Raw genomic sequence first — 18,730 nt, 5'->3', positions numbered from 1 at the left:
CCTTAGTTGACAACACCAGAGCAGTACTGTCCAACTGGAATGACACAGACATCCAGCCAACAATTCTTGGAGAGACATCACCCTTCACAGCTTGGTAAATAACATGAGTCATTATTTTGAAGTGCTACATTTTGTACATTACACAAACAGGACATTACAGAAAATCCCACCACACAAGGGGATTTGCATTTTTGAGCAAAGTCTGTCCAATTGCTTATGTGACATTCTTGAAACAAGCAATTCCTCTCACCAAACCTCATATCAGCAAAAATAGCAATTTCCTCCTCCTTGGGCTCATTTTTAGGAAATACACAAAAGGAGAGAGGATGGCTATGTTATGACCCAGTGAGTCCCATTTTATTGTTGAGGGATTAGGAGCACTCAGGGAAAAGCCTCTGTTGGGAGTCTTTTTCAGCTGATTTGAAGAGAACTGGAAAACAACAGGTTTCACCTGCTGATAAAGCTCAAAAGGATATAGCCACTACAAAAAACCCCACCATGAATAGGAAACCAGCTGTGGGTATGCAGGTCCTGAAGCCCCATAGGTGATGTGCCATCCAGGCACAGAAAGCAGACAAAATCTCTGTGCTGACCACCTGAACCCAGACAGGACTGTGACTACTTTCATGAGTTCTGAACTTGAGAAAAATCCTTTACATTTGCTGTGGGCCCAGAGCTCAGCATACTCCAGAACAACCTACGCTATTCCAACCAAGAACCATTTCACTTTGTTCATACAAGATTTCACTCTGTGGCAAAGCAAAAGGAAAGACTAGAGAGCCCATTCCTTCCCAGGGAGACCACAGCAAGCACTGGCAGACAAAGTGATGAATAAAGGCAGAGAACCAGAGATCCCCCATGTCAATCCCAACCTCACAGCCTGTAAAATGTGAGTAATAACTTACCCTGAGCTTTTAACAAAGACTCAAAAGTGGATGAGGCTTTTGGGGCCTTATTTATAAAGGAGCTGAAGAGGGAGGAGTCATTAATAAAGGCACCATGGAAGAAATAAGTGTTGTACATCACTTTTCATCATTTGAATCACTACCCCTGCAAAAACTTCTGGATATTCACCTCCTTAGAACACAAGTCCAGTCCTGGCTATACAAAAGCTTTGAATAAGGTAGACAGAAATTTTGGATGTAAAGAACAATTTCCATGATCTCTACTGCTGCATATAAAAATCAGTAATTCCTATTCATTAGCCTGGTCAGAAGAGTTTCCTGACATGAACAATTCTGGTTAAGGAGCTACCATACCATTCTGTTGCCTAAAGTTGACTGAATTTCAACCTGAAACTTGTTTTACAGTGCATAAGCTTTGCCAAAAGATAAAAAAAGATGTGCCATGTGAAATCTGCATCACCCGAGATGAAAATAAACAAGACAGAAAGCTTAAGAAATCCTTCACGGTTTAAAAAATTAACTGACCTGCTAGAGCCACAACATCCTGCGCTTACTAGACCATGGCAAGCGGCGTGAAGTCATTTAAACAGAGAAGGGAGGTGTCAGGCTCAGAATCTCTAGAGAGCGTCTGAGAGCCGCACAAGAGCGAGCACTGGCAAGAGGCACCAAAAACCGGTTCTGTTTCCATCCCAAAACACAAGACACGTAGTTTCACTTAAAAAATACGATATGGTCTGATGTGCGCGGTGCCGCCTGACCATTTTTTTCCAAGGGCATTTCAGACAATGGAGCAGGGGATGAGCCCGAGAGGCTCGGAAAGGCAGGAGGGCCCACCCCATCCCCGGAACACAACAGGTGTTGTTGACAGCGAGCCGGGCGCGGGGCCGGGCCGGGGCTGCCGCTCCCTCAGGGGGCTCCCGGCGCCGCTCCCCGCCCGCCCCGCCCGACTCACCGAGGCCGCTGATGTCGTGCCGGAGGCCGGCGCGGCTCCTCTCCTCCGCTATCGCCCGCAGCATGTGCCGCAGGGAGCGGTCGGGCTCGCCGTCCGCCTCCCCGTCCCTCCGGGCACAGGCCATGCTGCCGCCGCCGCCGCCGATGAGCTCATGTCAGGCCGCCGCGGAGGCGGCACCCGGCGCTCCCGACACGGCAATGACCAGGAGCCCTCCCGGTCCCGCTGACCCGGCCTCTTCCCCCTCGGGACGCTTCCCGGGCGTCGCCGCCGACCCCTCCCCGGGACACGGCGATCGCCGCCGCTGCCCAGCCGCGCTCCGCCGCTTCCTGCTACTGCGGCCGCCGGGCGGGGCCGGCAGGGCCGGGAGCCGCCCCGAGCCGCCCACAGGGCGGATCTGCCACCCACCGTCATCCCGGGCAACCATCCTCAATCCCTGACATCAACCGGCATCCTGGGAAACCCGTCCTGCACCCCTGACAATCCACCCTGCACCCCTGACATCAGACAGCACCCTGGGAAACCCACATAGTCCTGCGGCCCTGACAACTAATGGCTCTTTCTGGTCAGGCTTTCTGGACGCCTTCTTCGCTAGCCTTCCTTCTCACGGGGTCCCACAGATCCGTCTTCGGTCACTGCAGATCTCTCCTGCCCACCGCATTGATGTCATAGACCAGCTCCTGCTTCCTTCTTGCTTTCCTGTTCCCATGTGTCCCCTGTGGGGACAAAACCCAGCCTAAGGTGCCTGCTGAAATCTCCACCAAGGTCTGTCACCTCTTCCTTAACATTAGCACCTCTCGTGAAAATCAGGAACTGGTGATCTCAGGCAATAACCCAGCTTGTGCTGCAGAGACTGGATCCCACATCCTCCTGCTGCTGGTGGTGGTTGTCCACAGCAGATTCCAACAATGGCCAAAACTTCCTCAGAAATTTTTGATTTCCTAAGCCACAGTTGGAGAGCAATACCACTACCTGCTCAGCTCTCCTGCAAACAATTCACTCAATGTTTTTTGTTTATAATATTTGTTTAGCATCTCCTTAGTTCCTAAAAATACCGTAAAGGCCTAGGCAGACTGTTCTTCGCTCTGAAGCCCCATTTGAAAATTGGCAGGCCTTGCAAGTGGTGGTGGGGAGAAGCAAAAGGGTCAGAGGACTTCAAGTGTGAGATGACAGCATTTGAGAGTTGGGCTTTTTACAGCATAATGAGAATGAAAAGTTTTCAAATACTGCATGTCCGTTCTCCACAACGGCATACATTTACCCCGTATTGCCAATCTCAGTTTCATGTCAGCTTTTGACACCAGTAAGTTAACAATCAGACACCTGCTGAATGCAATTTACAGTCATGCACTCGTTTCCCATGACACCAATATAGATGAGTATTTTCTGTGGAAGGCCCTCATGCTGAATTGGACAGAGGAGAGAAATTACAAGTTGATGCAGCATTTTGCTAGTGAAATATCTAGTTCTTTCTTAAAGAAATAGAAAGCAGGGACATACAATCTCAGAACTTAAGCACCTTTTCCTTTGTTAAATCTGATAGTTCTTTCTCTTGGAGAGAATGAAGTTTACAGTCACATGTTAGCCTTGTAAATGCATTCATGCAATAATTAATGAGAATTATTTATCCCACAGGGAAGAGCAGCAGAAGACTGTCCTGTACTGTTACCCTCCAAGTTGTTCCTGGCACTGTTGGGAGAACAAGTCTCTCTGCTGCCAGAGGAGCGACAGTATCACCTCCCCCCCATCATGCTGAACATGCTAAGGATTTGATGTCTTTTTCCTGCAGATTGCTTCTGGATTCCAACAGCACTGCTATGTTGGGAGCACACGGGAACACTTGTGTCACCAGCCAGAAGCCAACCTTGCAGCAATTTCACCAGATCCTCCAGAAGTTCAGCCTCTCTGTTGTGCCCTGAGCACTATCTGTAAAGTTCCAGCCACCTTGATTTAATAAAACAAACAAACAAGGAAACTTGCTGCTGCCCTGTAGAAGCCTTTTATAAAATTAAAAGGTATTTCTGCCCCATCTTAGCTCCCCACCCTACCTTCTACTTTCTCTGGCTTCTATCAAAAGACACCCATGGACAAAAAATGAAGCTGTTTTCCTTCTTGTAGGCTTCCCTAGCTAAACATACCTCCTAGTAGATCACAGCACTTGATCAGAGAACACAGGAATAAAGTTTGTTTTCTTAAAGGGACTACTGATTAAGTACCCTTAGGATCAGTTAGAATCCTGGAATGCTAATTGATTTTTGTTTTTAAAGATCTCATGGTACACTGTAAAACAAGAAACCATTCTGTCTAGCCAAAGTCTTTCCAGAGAGGGGGCTTTGTATCTAATCACTATATATTGGTCATAAAGGTCTTCTTCATCCACACTTAACACAATGTTATCACTATAATAGGCACAAGGAGCACTATCTGACCATACATGCTCTCACTCAACTCAATTACACACAAAATTCTCTGTCTTACAAAGGGGTAATAAATGTTATGGTCCTGAGGGCTCTAAAAAGCCTTAATGGCCCTCATCCCCCTCACCTGGGGCCTCCTTTCCCCAACCCCAGGCTGGGATCTCTATTTAAGCTCAGTCCTGAGGCCCCTTGAATGGAGTGGTGGTTTTAGGGTGTGGTTCTGTTATAGCAGGCTGCTGCTCAGTTTAGCCCCAGATCTGCCTCCAGACCCTGGAGGTGTCTTTGGACCAGGACTCTGTTTTACCCTGTGCCCTCACTGAGATTCTGTTATGCTGAGCTGTGGACCACAAAGGCCCTGCCAACCTAGGAGTGTCTCTCCAGGGAGCTTTTAAGCTGTGCAAGCCCTGACAATAGGTTCCTGTGCTTTCTTATATAATAGTGCACTTCATGTCCTGATGTAAAATATGCATATTGATTGACAAGATGGATATGCTTTGGGGCAGAGGCTGGGCTGAATTCATCTTTGTACCTTAGGATGTGTGTCCTGTACGGAAGAAAGGTAAATACAAAGCCTTTAGGCTTATTAAAAATATTTAACTGCCTTAATGTTTTGGGGTATGCCTTTTGCAATGGTTGATAACAGTCACCTCTGGTATGTGAAAGTTAGGCAAATTATTTATATGAGGCTTATTTTTCTTAATATAGTTATTTTAGCAGCAGCTAATAGTAATATTATAAATTATATTTATATAATTATATATATAGTTATAATTATTTTTAATATATATTATATAATATATAATTTTAATATATATAGTGATAATACATAGTATAATAGCTGCAATGTATGGTAATAAGACAACATGGGGTGTGAGTATCTAATGGTGAAATCGAGTTTGCAAGTTAGCAAATATGAGCTTCTTGAATACATTTGAATGTCTGTCTAATGGCTGAGTCCTAGATTAGGTGTATTTGACAGTCCTGGCCCTGTCTGACCTGTGTGGCTACTTAGAACCTGTCAGAGATCAGCATTACTTGAGCACTTCAAGCTCTCAATGTGTATAAACTATCGCAGGAACAGATTTTGTAATTCTGAAGCTTTGGAAGTTCTATTCAACCTGTTATAAACATGTAAAGTACCCCCATTTTCCCCTCATGTTCCTTTATTGAAAATAAGAAATTAAGATTAATAACAGCTATATGTAGCAAATGAATGTTATATCTAGCTTGAAGACACAGGGCATGAAATGCAGTTTTTTGAGGAAGAGATTAAGCAATTTAAAAATTTCAATCCTATTTTAGTTTTAAATTGGTGTATTGCCATCTTTGGCAGTCTGCTGTTCTGCTGAGGGCTTGCCTATGGGTCAGTGGCCATCCAGGCAGTTTGTATGCAAAAAGGAATTCTGCAATCTTTACTTAGTTGCCTCTTTAACTACCTCAAATCATTCTGATTTAGGGTATGGCTGTTTGGGACTCCCATTATAAACTGTGTTAAATTGTCTGTCTTGAAAGATAACTCAAAGTTACTTCAGGAACTTCCTTGTGTTCAGCACAGGCCTGGTTTTTCTCCTAAGATTAAACATACAAGTTACTGAAAGTTTTAGGTACAGAATGTTACAAGATCTTTTTTCAGCTAAAATAATTCTTTGGAGTCAGATCTCTGAATGCACAGCAGAATATTTAAGGTCATTCTATTTTGAAGTTAGAGGTGTTCTACATGTTTAGGTTTCTTTTCCTCTTTGCCCTTTCTTTGTACCAGTCTTGTTACCCCTGCTCCTACTTTAATCTGTTAATTTCCATGGGTTATACTGAGTGGAAGCCAGAAATACTCAGCCTTGCACTGTAGGAGTAGAAACACATTTGAACTTGTATGTAGAGCTTTCAGCCCAGACTGATCCCTCTCCTCTTCAGCCAAAACCACTGAGCTTCTGCATCTGAGCCTTTTATCCCAGGTTGTTCCTGTGCTGTTCCTGAGAGGATAATTATCTCAACAGGAGTGACATATGAACCGTAGCCTTTGTGATAACAGTCTTCTGAGATTTATAAGCCACTTACTCAGAATCCATGTCTCATTGATTTTCTTGAGCTGTACTTGTATCCAGAAACCCCTCATCCCTTATGAACCCACCCCAATCTGTTCATCAACTCAGCCAGTCTGAAATCCATGTAGGAATTATTTTTTCACATAGCTAGGCTCTTGGATAAGAGGAAATGGGGCAGCTCCTTGCAAGAAAGAAGGCCCTGCCAGGCTAGGTAGGGCTTTTCATTCTGGGCATGAGATTCTGCTGAAAAAGCTGAACTGGCTGGAAGCCACCACAGAGAGCAGAGATAATCAGGACTTTGCACAGGCTGAGTATCTGCTGACATGTCTGCCCCAAGGAGTGACACAGCATTGCTTTCCACAGGAATCTTACATGATGCCAGTATTTTGCTAAGTATAAATATGTGTTACCTTATCTGTGTAACTTTTTTTCCTTGCTTTATTCTCTACTTCTTGAAATGGATTTCTCAGTTTCTTCTGAGTTTAGCTCCTTTGGGATTCTCCCTCACAGGGAGCTCTGTTTATTTGAGTTCTCCGGGTCAGGAAGAAAACTCCAAAGCTCATCAGGAGCTTATTTCTCGTGTTTATTAGGATGTTATCAAAATACTTGGCAGGTCTTCCCCAGACCCTTCTGCACAAATTCAGCCCACCATCACATGGCTCACTTTGGCCTGATAAGCACAAAATGGTCCCAAACTACACAGTTTCTTTATCTTTATACTTGTTCTTAGCCAATTAACAATAGGGATTATAAATATATTATTTTTCTTAATGACCCATCACCTGTGTGCTGCACTGAGGCATTTTGTATCCAGTCACCTACTATTATCCAAAAACCTCTAGAAGAACATGAAGAAGGAAAAGAGACAATACCCTAAATCCTTCAGCTTGTCTTCTGCTCTCTAAACTAGTTTAAGCTCTAAATTTTAACTTTTTCACCCAGTGACTTAAGAAAACTTCCTAATCTACACACTTACACTTTTAGCTTTTCCATCTAACAGTTGTTTTCCTGTAACACCATGAAAACATGCTCATGAATCTCATGTTATATGAAGTTCAGTGTTTTCTTGGATGTCAGAGCTTGGGATCAGAGGCAAGGGCACGTTCTCTGTGCCTCAGACTCCAACAATCTGTCTCACGTTTATGTGCCTGCATTTTTGTGCCTCGTGTGTTACAGGCTTTGAGATCATAGGCTGCAGTTGCTAAAAAAACATTCACCACCTCTTGGACACAGAATTTCAGAACTGTGAATGTGTAAGTCTGCCTAGGTATTACCTGTGTCCTTTGAAAGGACAAATCTGGTGCAAGAGAATTGGGCCACAGGGGCTCAGTGAGGTGAGCCAGGGCTGGGAGCTGACCTTGTGTCACACCAAGCTGCGGCTGTTGGGAAAGTGTGTTTGCCTTCCGCTTCAGGAGGTGCTCAAGGCTTCTGCAAGACCTGTTTGTAACCACAAAGAACAGGTTTCAGCCTGCCTTAAAGAGAAATTATATCCCAATAGGCAGTGACAGAGGGTATAAAAAAACCCACTTCTCCAGAGAAATAATCAAATCATGCAAAGTTTATAAAGAATGCAGAGATTAAGTCTTTAATTCTTTTGGGAAAAGATATGTGATTGCTTTCTAAAAATAAACTGACTTTTCAGAATTAATTTCTAAATAATTATGTTGTAATTTAGAAATGAGTTTTTCTAACTCCTGAATTAGTGTGTACACTTCTAGAAATACAGGGGCAAAATCAAATCTGAGTATGAGTATCAATTCTGTGAATGCAACTAATAATAATGTATTATTTTTTTTTAGAAATGTCTAAACAATAGAAATACTTAGATATTTTAGAAATATCTAACCAAAAGGGTGTTTGAAAAATTTACAATTTTTGTGGATGCTAACTCTGAAACAGAGAAGACGGTGCCGGTGGAAATTGCAGGCCACATAGCTTCTCAGTCTTGCCTGAGAAAGTGGCCTGGGAAATCATGGGGAGGAATTAAAACAATCCTCAGAGACAGAAAACAGCCTTGCAGGTGCTGTTTGTCTGTTCCTTGTTTTCTTGCAAGAGAAGGTCGAGGGATGGTTAACCCTACTGACCAATGATGGTGATGTGTTTGTTAGTTTACTAACCAATAAGAGTTTCCTTTCTGTACTTTTCACGTATCGGTCTATAAAAAAGACCTGAAGTAAGAAACCAAGAGAAATTCTCCTGATCGACTCCCAAGAGCTTCTGTGTTGTTCTTCTCGCCATTCCTAGTAGAGTGACATCTGGTGACCCCGACGTGATGTGCATCTAGTGACCCCCAAGGTTCGATGCAACCAGCGGACAACGAACCAGCCGCTTCCCCCACAGAGGGGTAAGTGGAATCTCCTGCGCTCTCCTGGAGGGAGCTGGTTTTTAGACCAACAGGATAGTGGAGCCCTGCCAGTGAGCAAACTTGGAACGGCTTATCTTGACAAAGCTAGAGCTTGAAGTCCCAAGTTAAGCCACTGCATCTGGATCATTGCATTTGTGGGCCATCAAGATAGACAGTTCTCACAATGGGGAACTGCAATTCAGCTAATGAACAGCTTGTCTTCTCTGCGTGGCAGGACGCCTTGCTGAGCATGGGACTCACTATTTCTGAAGAAGCTATGCACGCTTTGTTCCAGTGGGTAAAAGCTCAAGGTTTTACTGTGACCGTTGATAATGCCTTTAACCTCGAGATCTGGCTGTCAGTGGGAGACCACTTATGGTCTGAGTTAGCTGCAGAAAATACCAGGGTGTGCAGCTTGACAGTCACCTGGGGTGCACTCTTTAAAGCGCTGGAGTGGTGCCAGTCTTGGGACAGTGATGCCGGGATGGAAGATTCAGATGCCAGGGGTGCCTCTTTTGTACACCATGAGAGGCTGGGGGGTGAGACCGAGAACCCATCACCTGCAGAGCTGGGCGCACAAGCCTCGCCAACAGAGGCAGCAGGAGAATGGAGATTGCCTGTCCCTGCCTGCGCCTCCGTCTGCGTCGCCTTCACCAGCGCCACGAGCACTGCCACGGGGGGCCCTTTGCTGTCGATGGTGTTCTTCAGCCCCCCCGTGCCCTCTGCATTTCTTTCTCCTGTGCCTCAAGGGACAGCACAGACACCCCCTCTGCAGCCTGCTGGCATGACAAGAGGAGCAGCCCCGCCATGTCCATCTGCAGGACCCCCCAGCGCGGCGGGGGGAGATCAGTTTTCAGCCCCCTCACGTCCAGCCACGGGGCCCACGCATGCGCGAACCTCACCAGGACACCCATCGCAGCAGCCCTGATCAGGGGTGTTCCCTCCAGCCTCCACACCGCCTCTGCACAGCCCCCTGACAGCAGCAGCACTGCCCACCACGGCGGAGGTGGGTGTGGACGCTCTCCTCCGTGCCCAGCCCGGCAAGGCAGGGCAAACGGGTTCACAAGCAAAGCTGCTGCCCGGACCAGCTACTGCAACTTTGTTGCCAGGGCAACCACGGCTGGAAACAACAGCTGAGCAGGAGCTTCAGCGAGCAGCAACACCAACAACTTTACAATGGAGTCAACTTTACAGAACTACGGAACATGCAAGCTTCAAACCGTTCAGCAACACAGCTACAGAACCCGACGAACAACAGCATGATCCTGATGAATCAACCATCTCTACACCTCAGATAGCTTCCCTGGTTACTTCACTGATTGCAGAGAGTCAGGAAGCTTTTGACCACAGCCATGTGAACTCTACAAGTCCCTCAATCATATTTGAGGGGAAAATCCAATGGTAAACAAAATAAAAAAAAAAGAGGGGATCTAAGCATTGTGAATTGCATTGTTAACTGATCTGTAAAAAATTTGTAAGTTTTACATAGTAGAATTGAGTAGAGTTTCACTAGATCTAGATATGAGTGTTCTTAAAGTAAATTTGTCACTTTGGTATTCTTTTAAACTTCCCTTTTGACAAGTTAGACTGTCAGTTTAAGCAGACTAACAATGTTTTGTTTGCTGTGTGTGTGTTAGTTCACTGAACTAGTTGTATTAGAGTCAACCATCAAGTCCTTGCAAAGAAAACAATCCTTAGACATTGAGAACATAAGCCAAAACATTCCAAATCAGTATCCATTCAAAGTTCTGTTGAAGGAGATCTCTTGTGCAGTGTTTGTTCTCTTTCCTGCAAGGGCCCAGCAGGAAATTACAAACACTGCTTTTTATTTTAAAACAAAAAGGGGGAATTGTGGATGCTAACTCTGAAACAGAGAAGATGGTGCCGGTGGAAATTGCAGGCCACATAGCTTCTCAGTCTTGCCTGAGAAAGTGGCCTGGAAAATCATGGGGAGGAATTAACACAATCCTCAGAGACAGAAAACAGCCTTGCAGGTGCTGTTTGTCTGTTCCTTGCTTTCTTGCAAGAGAAGGTCAAGGGGTGGTGAACCCCACTGACCAATGATGGTGATGTGTTTGTTAGTTTACTAACCAATAAGAGTTTCCTTTCTGTACTTTTCATGAATCGGTCTATAAAAAAAGACCTGAAGTAATAAACCAAGAGAAATTCTCCTGATTGACTCCCAAGAGAGTCTGTGTCGTTCTTCTTGCCGTTCCTAATACAGCGACAAATTTTGGTAATAATGTGATTTTATTTTAGTGGTTTTAATGCTATAGTAATTACACTATATTGTATAGTTATGTTAATATTTCAGTATTAATGAACATCAGTTAATATTTTTAATAACAAAAAAGATACAAAAGAATCTGTGAGCAGAGAGCAAAATAAATTTCACTTTTCAGATCTGCTTTTGTAAACTGGGTTGCTCTAATAAATGACTCGAGCAACAGCTCCAGATAAAAAACTTGGTGTGGCAGGTTTTTTAGGTTCATATTTACTTAAGGAAAAATTCAGTACGTCAACTACACAAAAGACAAATTTGGGCAATCTTTAGAGCTCTGAGCAAGCTGGTCTAGTGGATGGTGTCCCTGCCCATGGCAGGGGATTGAAATGAGCTTTAAGGCCTTTCCAAGTCAAACCAGTCTGTGATTCTGTGATCTTCAACAATTTATCTAAATTTTTTCTCTACAGATTACCTGGCTGAACTCTGCTCTGACATGTTCTCTTACATAATAAAAATACTTTTTTACCTTTACAAAATATTTTGGTGCTCATACCAATATATATAATAAAAACATGAATTAGGGAAATCAAATTTTCAATTTGAGAAACGCATTAAAAAAAATTAAAGTATTTTCAGGATGACTTTGACTGGAATTTGGCCTGACTCAATCATGTAAAAGGAAGCAGTCAGTGGGTATCAATAAGGTCAGGAATTAATCCTGAATTTTTTTTTATTAACTCAATATTTTTTTCTACCTCTGCAAAATAAAGACAGTAAATGTGTGTTACAAAGACATCAACTCATTTGCTTGTGCAAGAAGTTCAATCTTTAATTTTGTAAGAGGAGTTGTGTTCAAGTTGTAAAGCAAACAAAAGAAGCTGAAGTACTATTCATGTTTAAATGAAAGTATATGAAATGTTGCCTTTTTTTCTCTCAAGTCAAAACACAATCTCATTTGGTCAGAGGTGGGGAGAAAGAAAGAAAACCTGTGAAACAGGAATTTTATTCTGAAGATGGTTCTCTAAATTGTACAGTGTATTGGTTTGGAGGATCTGAGTAGTGATGACATGCACTTTTCTGCACATGAGCTCAAGGTGACATAGCCAGCCTTTCTGCACACTAGCTGAGGCATTAAGCCAAATCAGTTGTCTCCATGAGATTTTCCTTTTCTATCAGTGGTGAACTGAATAAATGCAACTAGCTGGGGTAGCTTAAACTGTGAAGATTGGTCTCAATTTTTTTGTATTTTGTGAAGCATTTATTAGTGCCCAAAGTGATTATTTCACTTTCAACAAATGCTTTCATAAATCATGTGATCCACTATTCTTGCAAAAAAAGATAGGAATTATACCTGTATGTATTAAACAGGTACCCATCTAATGAGTTCACAGCAATTTATGATCATTTCAAATAATCCCTTTTCTTCTCCAGTTGAATTACAAACAATTACCTCCTCAGTTTCAGACCATGTACCTTGACATACACACACTGCACTTTTTGGTGTATTATACAGTGTTTTATGTACAGCAATGCCTGGAAAACGTCTTGTATCTGAATCAACTGTGCTGCTGACAATCAACATATATTTACTAAAATTGAGCAAGTTCATCCTGACAAGATGAAACATAAGAAATAGATAAGTCAGACTTAAATCCTTGTAAGGCCCAGATATATCCAGAAATGTTGGAAGGGTGTTGTGTGTTTTCCTGTATTATGACACTATCTCCTGTTAAAGACAATTTATATATGTGTAAACCTTAACTGGGCTTATGGTATCCTTTATCAGTGCCTAAAGAATTCCTCCAATGGTACTTTAGAGGTATTTTACTGTGCATGCTGGAAGTAAAAGTTTCTGTACTACTTGTAGACAAGCTTACTCTGTGCTGTAAGGCATTTGTGTCTCACCAGGAAGAAAAAGAAAGACATTTGAAGAGTGCCCAGTGCTTTTCCTGTTAGTGGTAGGTAGTTTCCTGGCCAGTTGCACACTCCCACACTGTCCTGGGGAATGTTGATCACATTGGTGCAGGCAGAGCAGGAGGAGATGGAGTCTTAAGCCAATCCATTTCTGGGTGTCCTCAGGCATAGCAACCCTTCATGTAGTGCTGTTCTTCCTTAGTCAAATATTTTAAACCACAGATAAGAAAAAGTGCTCCCCAGATCAGCTTAAAAGGTAGAGACATCTGTTAGATTGAGGGAGCTCATTATGTGCTTATTTCAGGCAGAAGACTATGAGATTTCCTTTCCTCAAGCAATTCAATGAAGAGAGGCAGCTAAGGAGCTTCAGGAGGTGGGATGTGTCTTTCCACTGAAGAAAGGCTGTTCTTAGCATATTTAAGATAAATAAGCTGAAGAACACCAATTTGAATTTCACAGTTCTAATGGCTTATAGAACACTGAGGATTACTTGATTCCATTAATTTAGGCAGAAACCTTTCACTCTTGAAACATGAATTTGGTTGCTAAGGCCAAAAGAAATGCTGTATTGCAAACATCTCTTCCTCCTTCACAGCTGTCCCAGTAAATCCACCCGAACTGTGGTTCCTGGGAAAATCCTTTCTCTAGTCAGTGTTGCATGTCAGGAGTACCAAGGGGTGCTGCCTTGCCTGCTCTGAGCTGAAGTGCACAGCAATACACACCCTAATCCTACCTGCTTACAGGGACTCTTGAAGCTTTATGAACATCAGATGCCAAATTCTCAGAATTATTTCCTGCATCTTACCAGTTCTTTGTGGAAATATTAAGGGAGAAAAGCAGTCTCCTGTCAGGAAGATCTAAAGTCTCTACGTGTAAGCACCAAGTCCCTGCAGAGCAGGGGTTTCACATGCTGTATCTCTGAGCCAGGCACAATCAGATAAATGGCAAGGCTTGGGAAGTAATTACTGAGTGCTTCCTTGTCTGTCTATGGATGCTTGGCTGTGTGTTAGCCCTGACAAGTGCTTTCATTCAGCAGTGTCATGGACAGCTGCCAGAGTTTCTCTTGATGAGCTAGTTTGATGTCATGCTTTGTTCCAAAGGCTTGCTTGTACTGCGTGTTCAGGGGAAGTACACCTGTGAGGCTTTGCAGAGGGTAGAAAGGGATGATTCCACTAGTGAAGAGTTTTGTTGGGCAGTATGAAAAAAAAATAAGGATAACATTTTCAAATTAAACTAAAGGAAAAATGCCATGCATTTAGCTTTGAATGCTACAGTATCCCACACACACAATATCTAGGGGCTCTAAGTTATACTAGGCCTAATTACTATGCATGGACGAAAGAAGACAGTCCTCGTCTCAAAGAGATTAAACACACTAGTTATTGATTATGAACAAAGCTTTAGAAAATAGAGGTCAGAAGCCTTTCAAATCACATATGGCAGCAGTCAGATAAAGAAATTGTTATAACAAAACCATCCTGAACTGTCAAGTCTTTTCTTTAAATTGGATGTCACCCATTTCATCATCATAAAAATCTTCTCTCTGTATAACTGGTTGTGAGCCTCATTCCTTATTTTGTTTCTTTTTTCCCATTTTTTCTCATCCTCCAACCTTTCTGTCAAGCCTAGATGAATCCTGCAATCCACGAGGAAAAGAAACTCTGTTTACAGCTCAGGCTGCTGACCTTTGACATGTTTTTACCACGACTTTGCAGGCAAACCAAGTACACCTGAGACTGACCCTGAACTGTGGCATTGCCTGAGGTTGTTTTGCTCAAGGACCTGGAGCTTGGCCTGTCCCAGTCTATTTGCCTCAGTCCACAGATCCAGCGTGTCCAGGTCCCTCTGAGAGCCTTCCTGCCCTCCAGCAGATCTACACTCCCACCTAACCTGGTATTGTCCACAAATTTATTAAGGATGCACTTGATCTGGGCATCCAGATCATCAATAAAATATTTAAATAATTTGGCCCTAATAGTGAGCCCTGCAACTTTTCCATACTTCTAATATATCTGTATCTTAATTTGAAAGGACAAATCCAGCAACAGAAAATAATTTGGCTTCTCAGTTTAGTAGTAGAATAGAGTAGAACTTGGCTCCTTCTACTGCCAATAAGAATGTGAAATGGAACTACACTGTTTAAAGGATAAAAAATAGCTTTACCTTACATTAGATCTTTATGGTCTGGTCAAAAGGACAAGTGATGCTAACAATATTTGGCAACTCCATCCAAATGTTTCACTCCATTTCTAGAGCCAAGAATGGATCATATTAACAATGTTTCCAAAGCAGTTGATAGAAATGCTGTAAACTATTTATTGTTCATTAGTATCCATGGCTTTAATGAGGGAGACTTCAGAAGTGTGAGAAATGAGCACAGCACTTGTGATGGTATTGGCATTGAAGCATCTTAGGTATTCAAGAACAGTCCATGACACATGCCTGGTCAGATTCCCCATGCTGGCCCACTCCCTTGCACTTAATATTTGAGGGAAGTACTGAAAATTCCAGTGTGGTTATGTCCAAGAAGCAGTGTGATAATGGAATTAATTTTTTATGCTATCTATAATATCTACTATAGTTAAGAAATCAAACCAGTCATAGAACTACTTTTAAAAGCAAGATTAAATAGCAGAGAATTTCATGTGGCTCCTGAGCACCTGAAAGTTCTGTAGATAGAAATGGTCATCAAATCAACTTGGCTGCAGCAGAGTGATGGACCTTTAACAGATTTTGCAATGTCTGCAATTACATATTTCACTTGTTAAAATGCAGGATTGAATGTGTTGAAAATCCTGGAAGTTCAAGGGATAGATCTTGTTGACTCTGCAAATAAGGAATCAGAGAATTCAAGTGATTTGAACCTATAAACAGGATGACAGTAATTGGGAAAAAGAGTGGCAGAAAAGCCTTTGAAGAGCAGTCACTTGTTTTTGCCTCTTACAGGAAACAGTGGCAGTGACTAGAGTTCACCTGGTTCTAACCAAAGAAAAGTAAAACAGTCCCTTTTGTGTCCCTCAGAGTTCCCACCTGAAGTCCTTTGTTAGTGATGGTGATAGAGCCTCATATGCACAACCCTTACGTGTAAACACACTTTAGAGCTTTTTAAGGGCACTGGTTTCTTGATTCCTCCATGAAAAGGGCTAGAGGACATATACAATAGTACAACATGCTCTTGCACTTCTGAATTCAAACCTTTGGCTTGTATCAAGAAAAGAAACTCACCATGAAGTACTTGTCTTAAACTCTGAAGGTCTGAAGTTTTGATTCTAGTTCCTTGTTTTGTTTTATAAGTTAGATCATAAAAGGTTTCCCAAAGCTACTTAAGGAGAAAAGCAAACTTGAGATGGTTCAACACCCGGAAGAAACATCCAAAATTCCGAATCTGGGCTATGACAGTTTTGAGCTTATTCGCCCCTTAATTTCTCTATATGCAAAAACTTATGGGATTTCTGTGCCTGTTCAGCATGTTCGTGTGGAAATATGAAGAGAAGAAGGAGAAGTTGGAATTGGTAGGACAATCAACTTCCTAAACTTAGATAAAAATCAAGTCTCTGACATTGTGGCTTGTACAAGAAGTTCACTACAGAACTTCATTGTTTGGCCAGGATGTTCTAAATAATTCAATGTCCACAGATAGGTTTGGGTTCAAAAATATTTCTTTTCAAATTATTCCTTCTGAAAAGAGTATGCTGTGTATTGTGTTAGCTTTGGTGGCTGAACTCTGAAAAATGTTGGTCACTGCTTAATGGTCTTCAGCATTATTGAAAATCTAGTTAAATTTTTGGCTGACTATGACTTCTATTGATCCATAGACATAAGACTCTTTCTGCACAAAAGCAAATAATCCGTGTGCAAAAATATGAAGTGATTTATTTTCAGTTCTTCAGTGGGATGGTACAGTAGATATGTTTTTTCTTAGTCTCTATGCTGTAATATACTCAAGTATATTGCATTATATAATATTCAGTATATTCAGTATATTCATTAGAATTATGAAATAAATTAGAGAATTGCTAATAGCTACCATTAGGTGAATCTTATGTGAAGATTGTAGCAAATATAATAAAATAAAATGGATATAATAAGAGGCAAAATGAAAGAAAAATTTAATGGTGGGAAATTTTGTGTAGTGAAAGCTCTGCTGGAGGCAAGTTGGGTGGATTGTAGAAAATGTTGAGATACCTCATGGCAGAGTCTATATAAAATAGCCATCAAGGTCAACAGGAAGTTTGGGAAAGTATTGATAAGAACATGAGGATACATGGAGAGGCACATTTGATGTTCTTCTTGATCACAGAAATAGTCAACTATTGTTCCTTTCAGACATTCAGATGCATTTTTATGAATAGATAAAATTCATTAAAATAAATATACATTCCTTATGACATCAGTATTTGAGTCAAATATAAACAAACCCACAACTCTGAATTTTGGTTACTTGGGAGACAGTAGTTTTCTGTATGTTAAGAGACAAATGTATATTTGTTGTGGTTTCCAAAAAAGTGAAATAAATTACAGCAAAATTTTTCATCTCTGTGCATGTTTTTTGTTAAGAAAGGCTGACAGTAAATAGCAACAAACAAAAATGACTGCAATATTTTCTCTGCACTGGTCAAGTAACTGCATAAGAAAAGTGCTGGATCTGGCTTAATAATTCTAGCTCCAAGAATTCCCTATGTCTACAGTGTATAATAGGTGGAAATACTACAGGAACTTTGAAGGAAGCTGGTTCAGATTTGATGGCACTACAGGAAACTCTACCTAGGCAAGTTCAGTTAAGGCTGGCTGGAAGATGCTCTGTATGTGTCTCACTGGAAAATGTAGCTCAGTTTGTGCAACTGAGAACTGCTCAGACTTGGACAGTATTTATTTTGCTGAAGAGAATAATGGCTCTGCACATTTTGTCATATTAGCTGCTTATCAATCCAGAATTTACAACATCACCGAGAACTGACATCAGGACTTAGCCAAGGTTATTATGTGGGTAAGTGCATTTTAGAAAGAGAATTTTAATCTTTTTCTATTCTGTAAAAATCAAAACAAGTTGAAGTTAACGTGCTCTCTTGGCGTTTATGCTGAAATGGAATGCCAGCTCTTCCACTCTCCTCGTTATCCAGCTTCCAGATGTGGCTGCCTTCCAGGCATGGCTCAGCACTTGCCTCACATTTTTGCAGGGTATTCTAAGCCCAGCCTGTGGGCAGCACAGGAAATGTTTCTTCCTGCTCTAATATTACTGCTATGATAAGAAGCCAGAGCAGCAGAGAGCCTGCTGACAGGCATGGTGCACTCCAAGCATGGCTGGAAAGGAATTACAACACATGGCTCTGCAGCAGTTCAGCTACCACTGGCCTGCCACAATTAAGGCAGAAAACTAATCATGCTGGGCTTTGATTATGTGTTCTCTTTTTAATTTCTGTGTGTGCAACAAAATGAACCTTAACAAAAAAGCCAGAGCTTTTAATTTTAAATGAATTACACTTTTTCAGTGGGGAGACCTTCTTGTTATTGACATAAGTTTTAAGTCAATATCTTAGCTGGACAGCAAAAAATGCAATGCCACCATGTCTTTGAAACAATTTCTTCAAAGCTATAATGCACTTGTAAAGTGACTGCTTTTTTAGGAAAAGTCAGTAAAAAGATATAAAAATCTTCTAAGCATCCAGACATATACATGCACACCCATCCCTTTTTATTATTCAGTTGATTTAAGATTGTGTAGAGAACTAACTTGAAAGAATATCTCTGGTTTAGAAACTAGATATGTATCTAGTAAATAACTTGCAGGAGAAAAACTCAGCTGAAACTAGTCTGGACTTTTTGTGCCTGCATGAATGACAAAAAATATAATAGATGTGAAAAATATATAGTTCTTACTTTATTATTCCAGATATTCCAGATGAGTGTAAATTTTTTTGTGAGATTTTCTGTGCCT

The 18,730-nt window shown here is 41.8% G+C and overlaps 1 protein-coding gene across 2 annotated transcripts in view; it reads right to left on the bottom strand.

The window, feature by feature from the left end:
* Positions 1-2,203, bottom strand: part of KIAA0930 (KIAA0930 ortholog) — a 74,142-nt gene extending 71,939 nt beyond the window's left edge. For both annotated transcript variants that reach the window (XM_015628381.3, XM_015628382.3), the window contains exon 1: positions 1,858-2,203. In XM_015628381.3, coding sequence (XP_015483867.1) covers positions 1,858-1,981 — 124 coding nt within the window. In that variant the 5' untranslated portion in view covers positions 1,982-2,203. The remainder of the gene's footprint in view (positions 1-1,857) is intronic.
* Positions 2,204-18,730: the final 16,527 nt, after the last annotated feature.

The sequence above is a fragment of the Parus major genome, chromosome 1A (assembly GCF_001522545.3).
Source record: "Parus major isolate Abel chromosome 1A, Parus_major1.1, whole genome shotgun sequence".
Taxonomy (NCBI): Eukaryota; Metazoa; Chordata; class Aves; order Passeriformes; family Paridae; genus Parus; species Parus major.
Note: the sequence above shows the minus strand (reverse complement) of the source record. Positions and strands in the feature narration are given on the sequence as shown.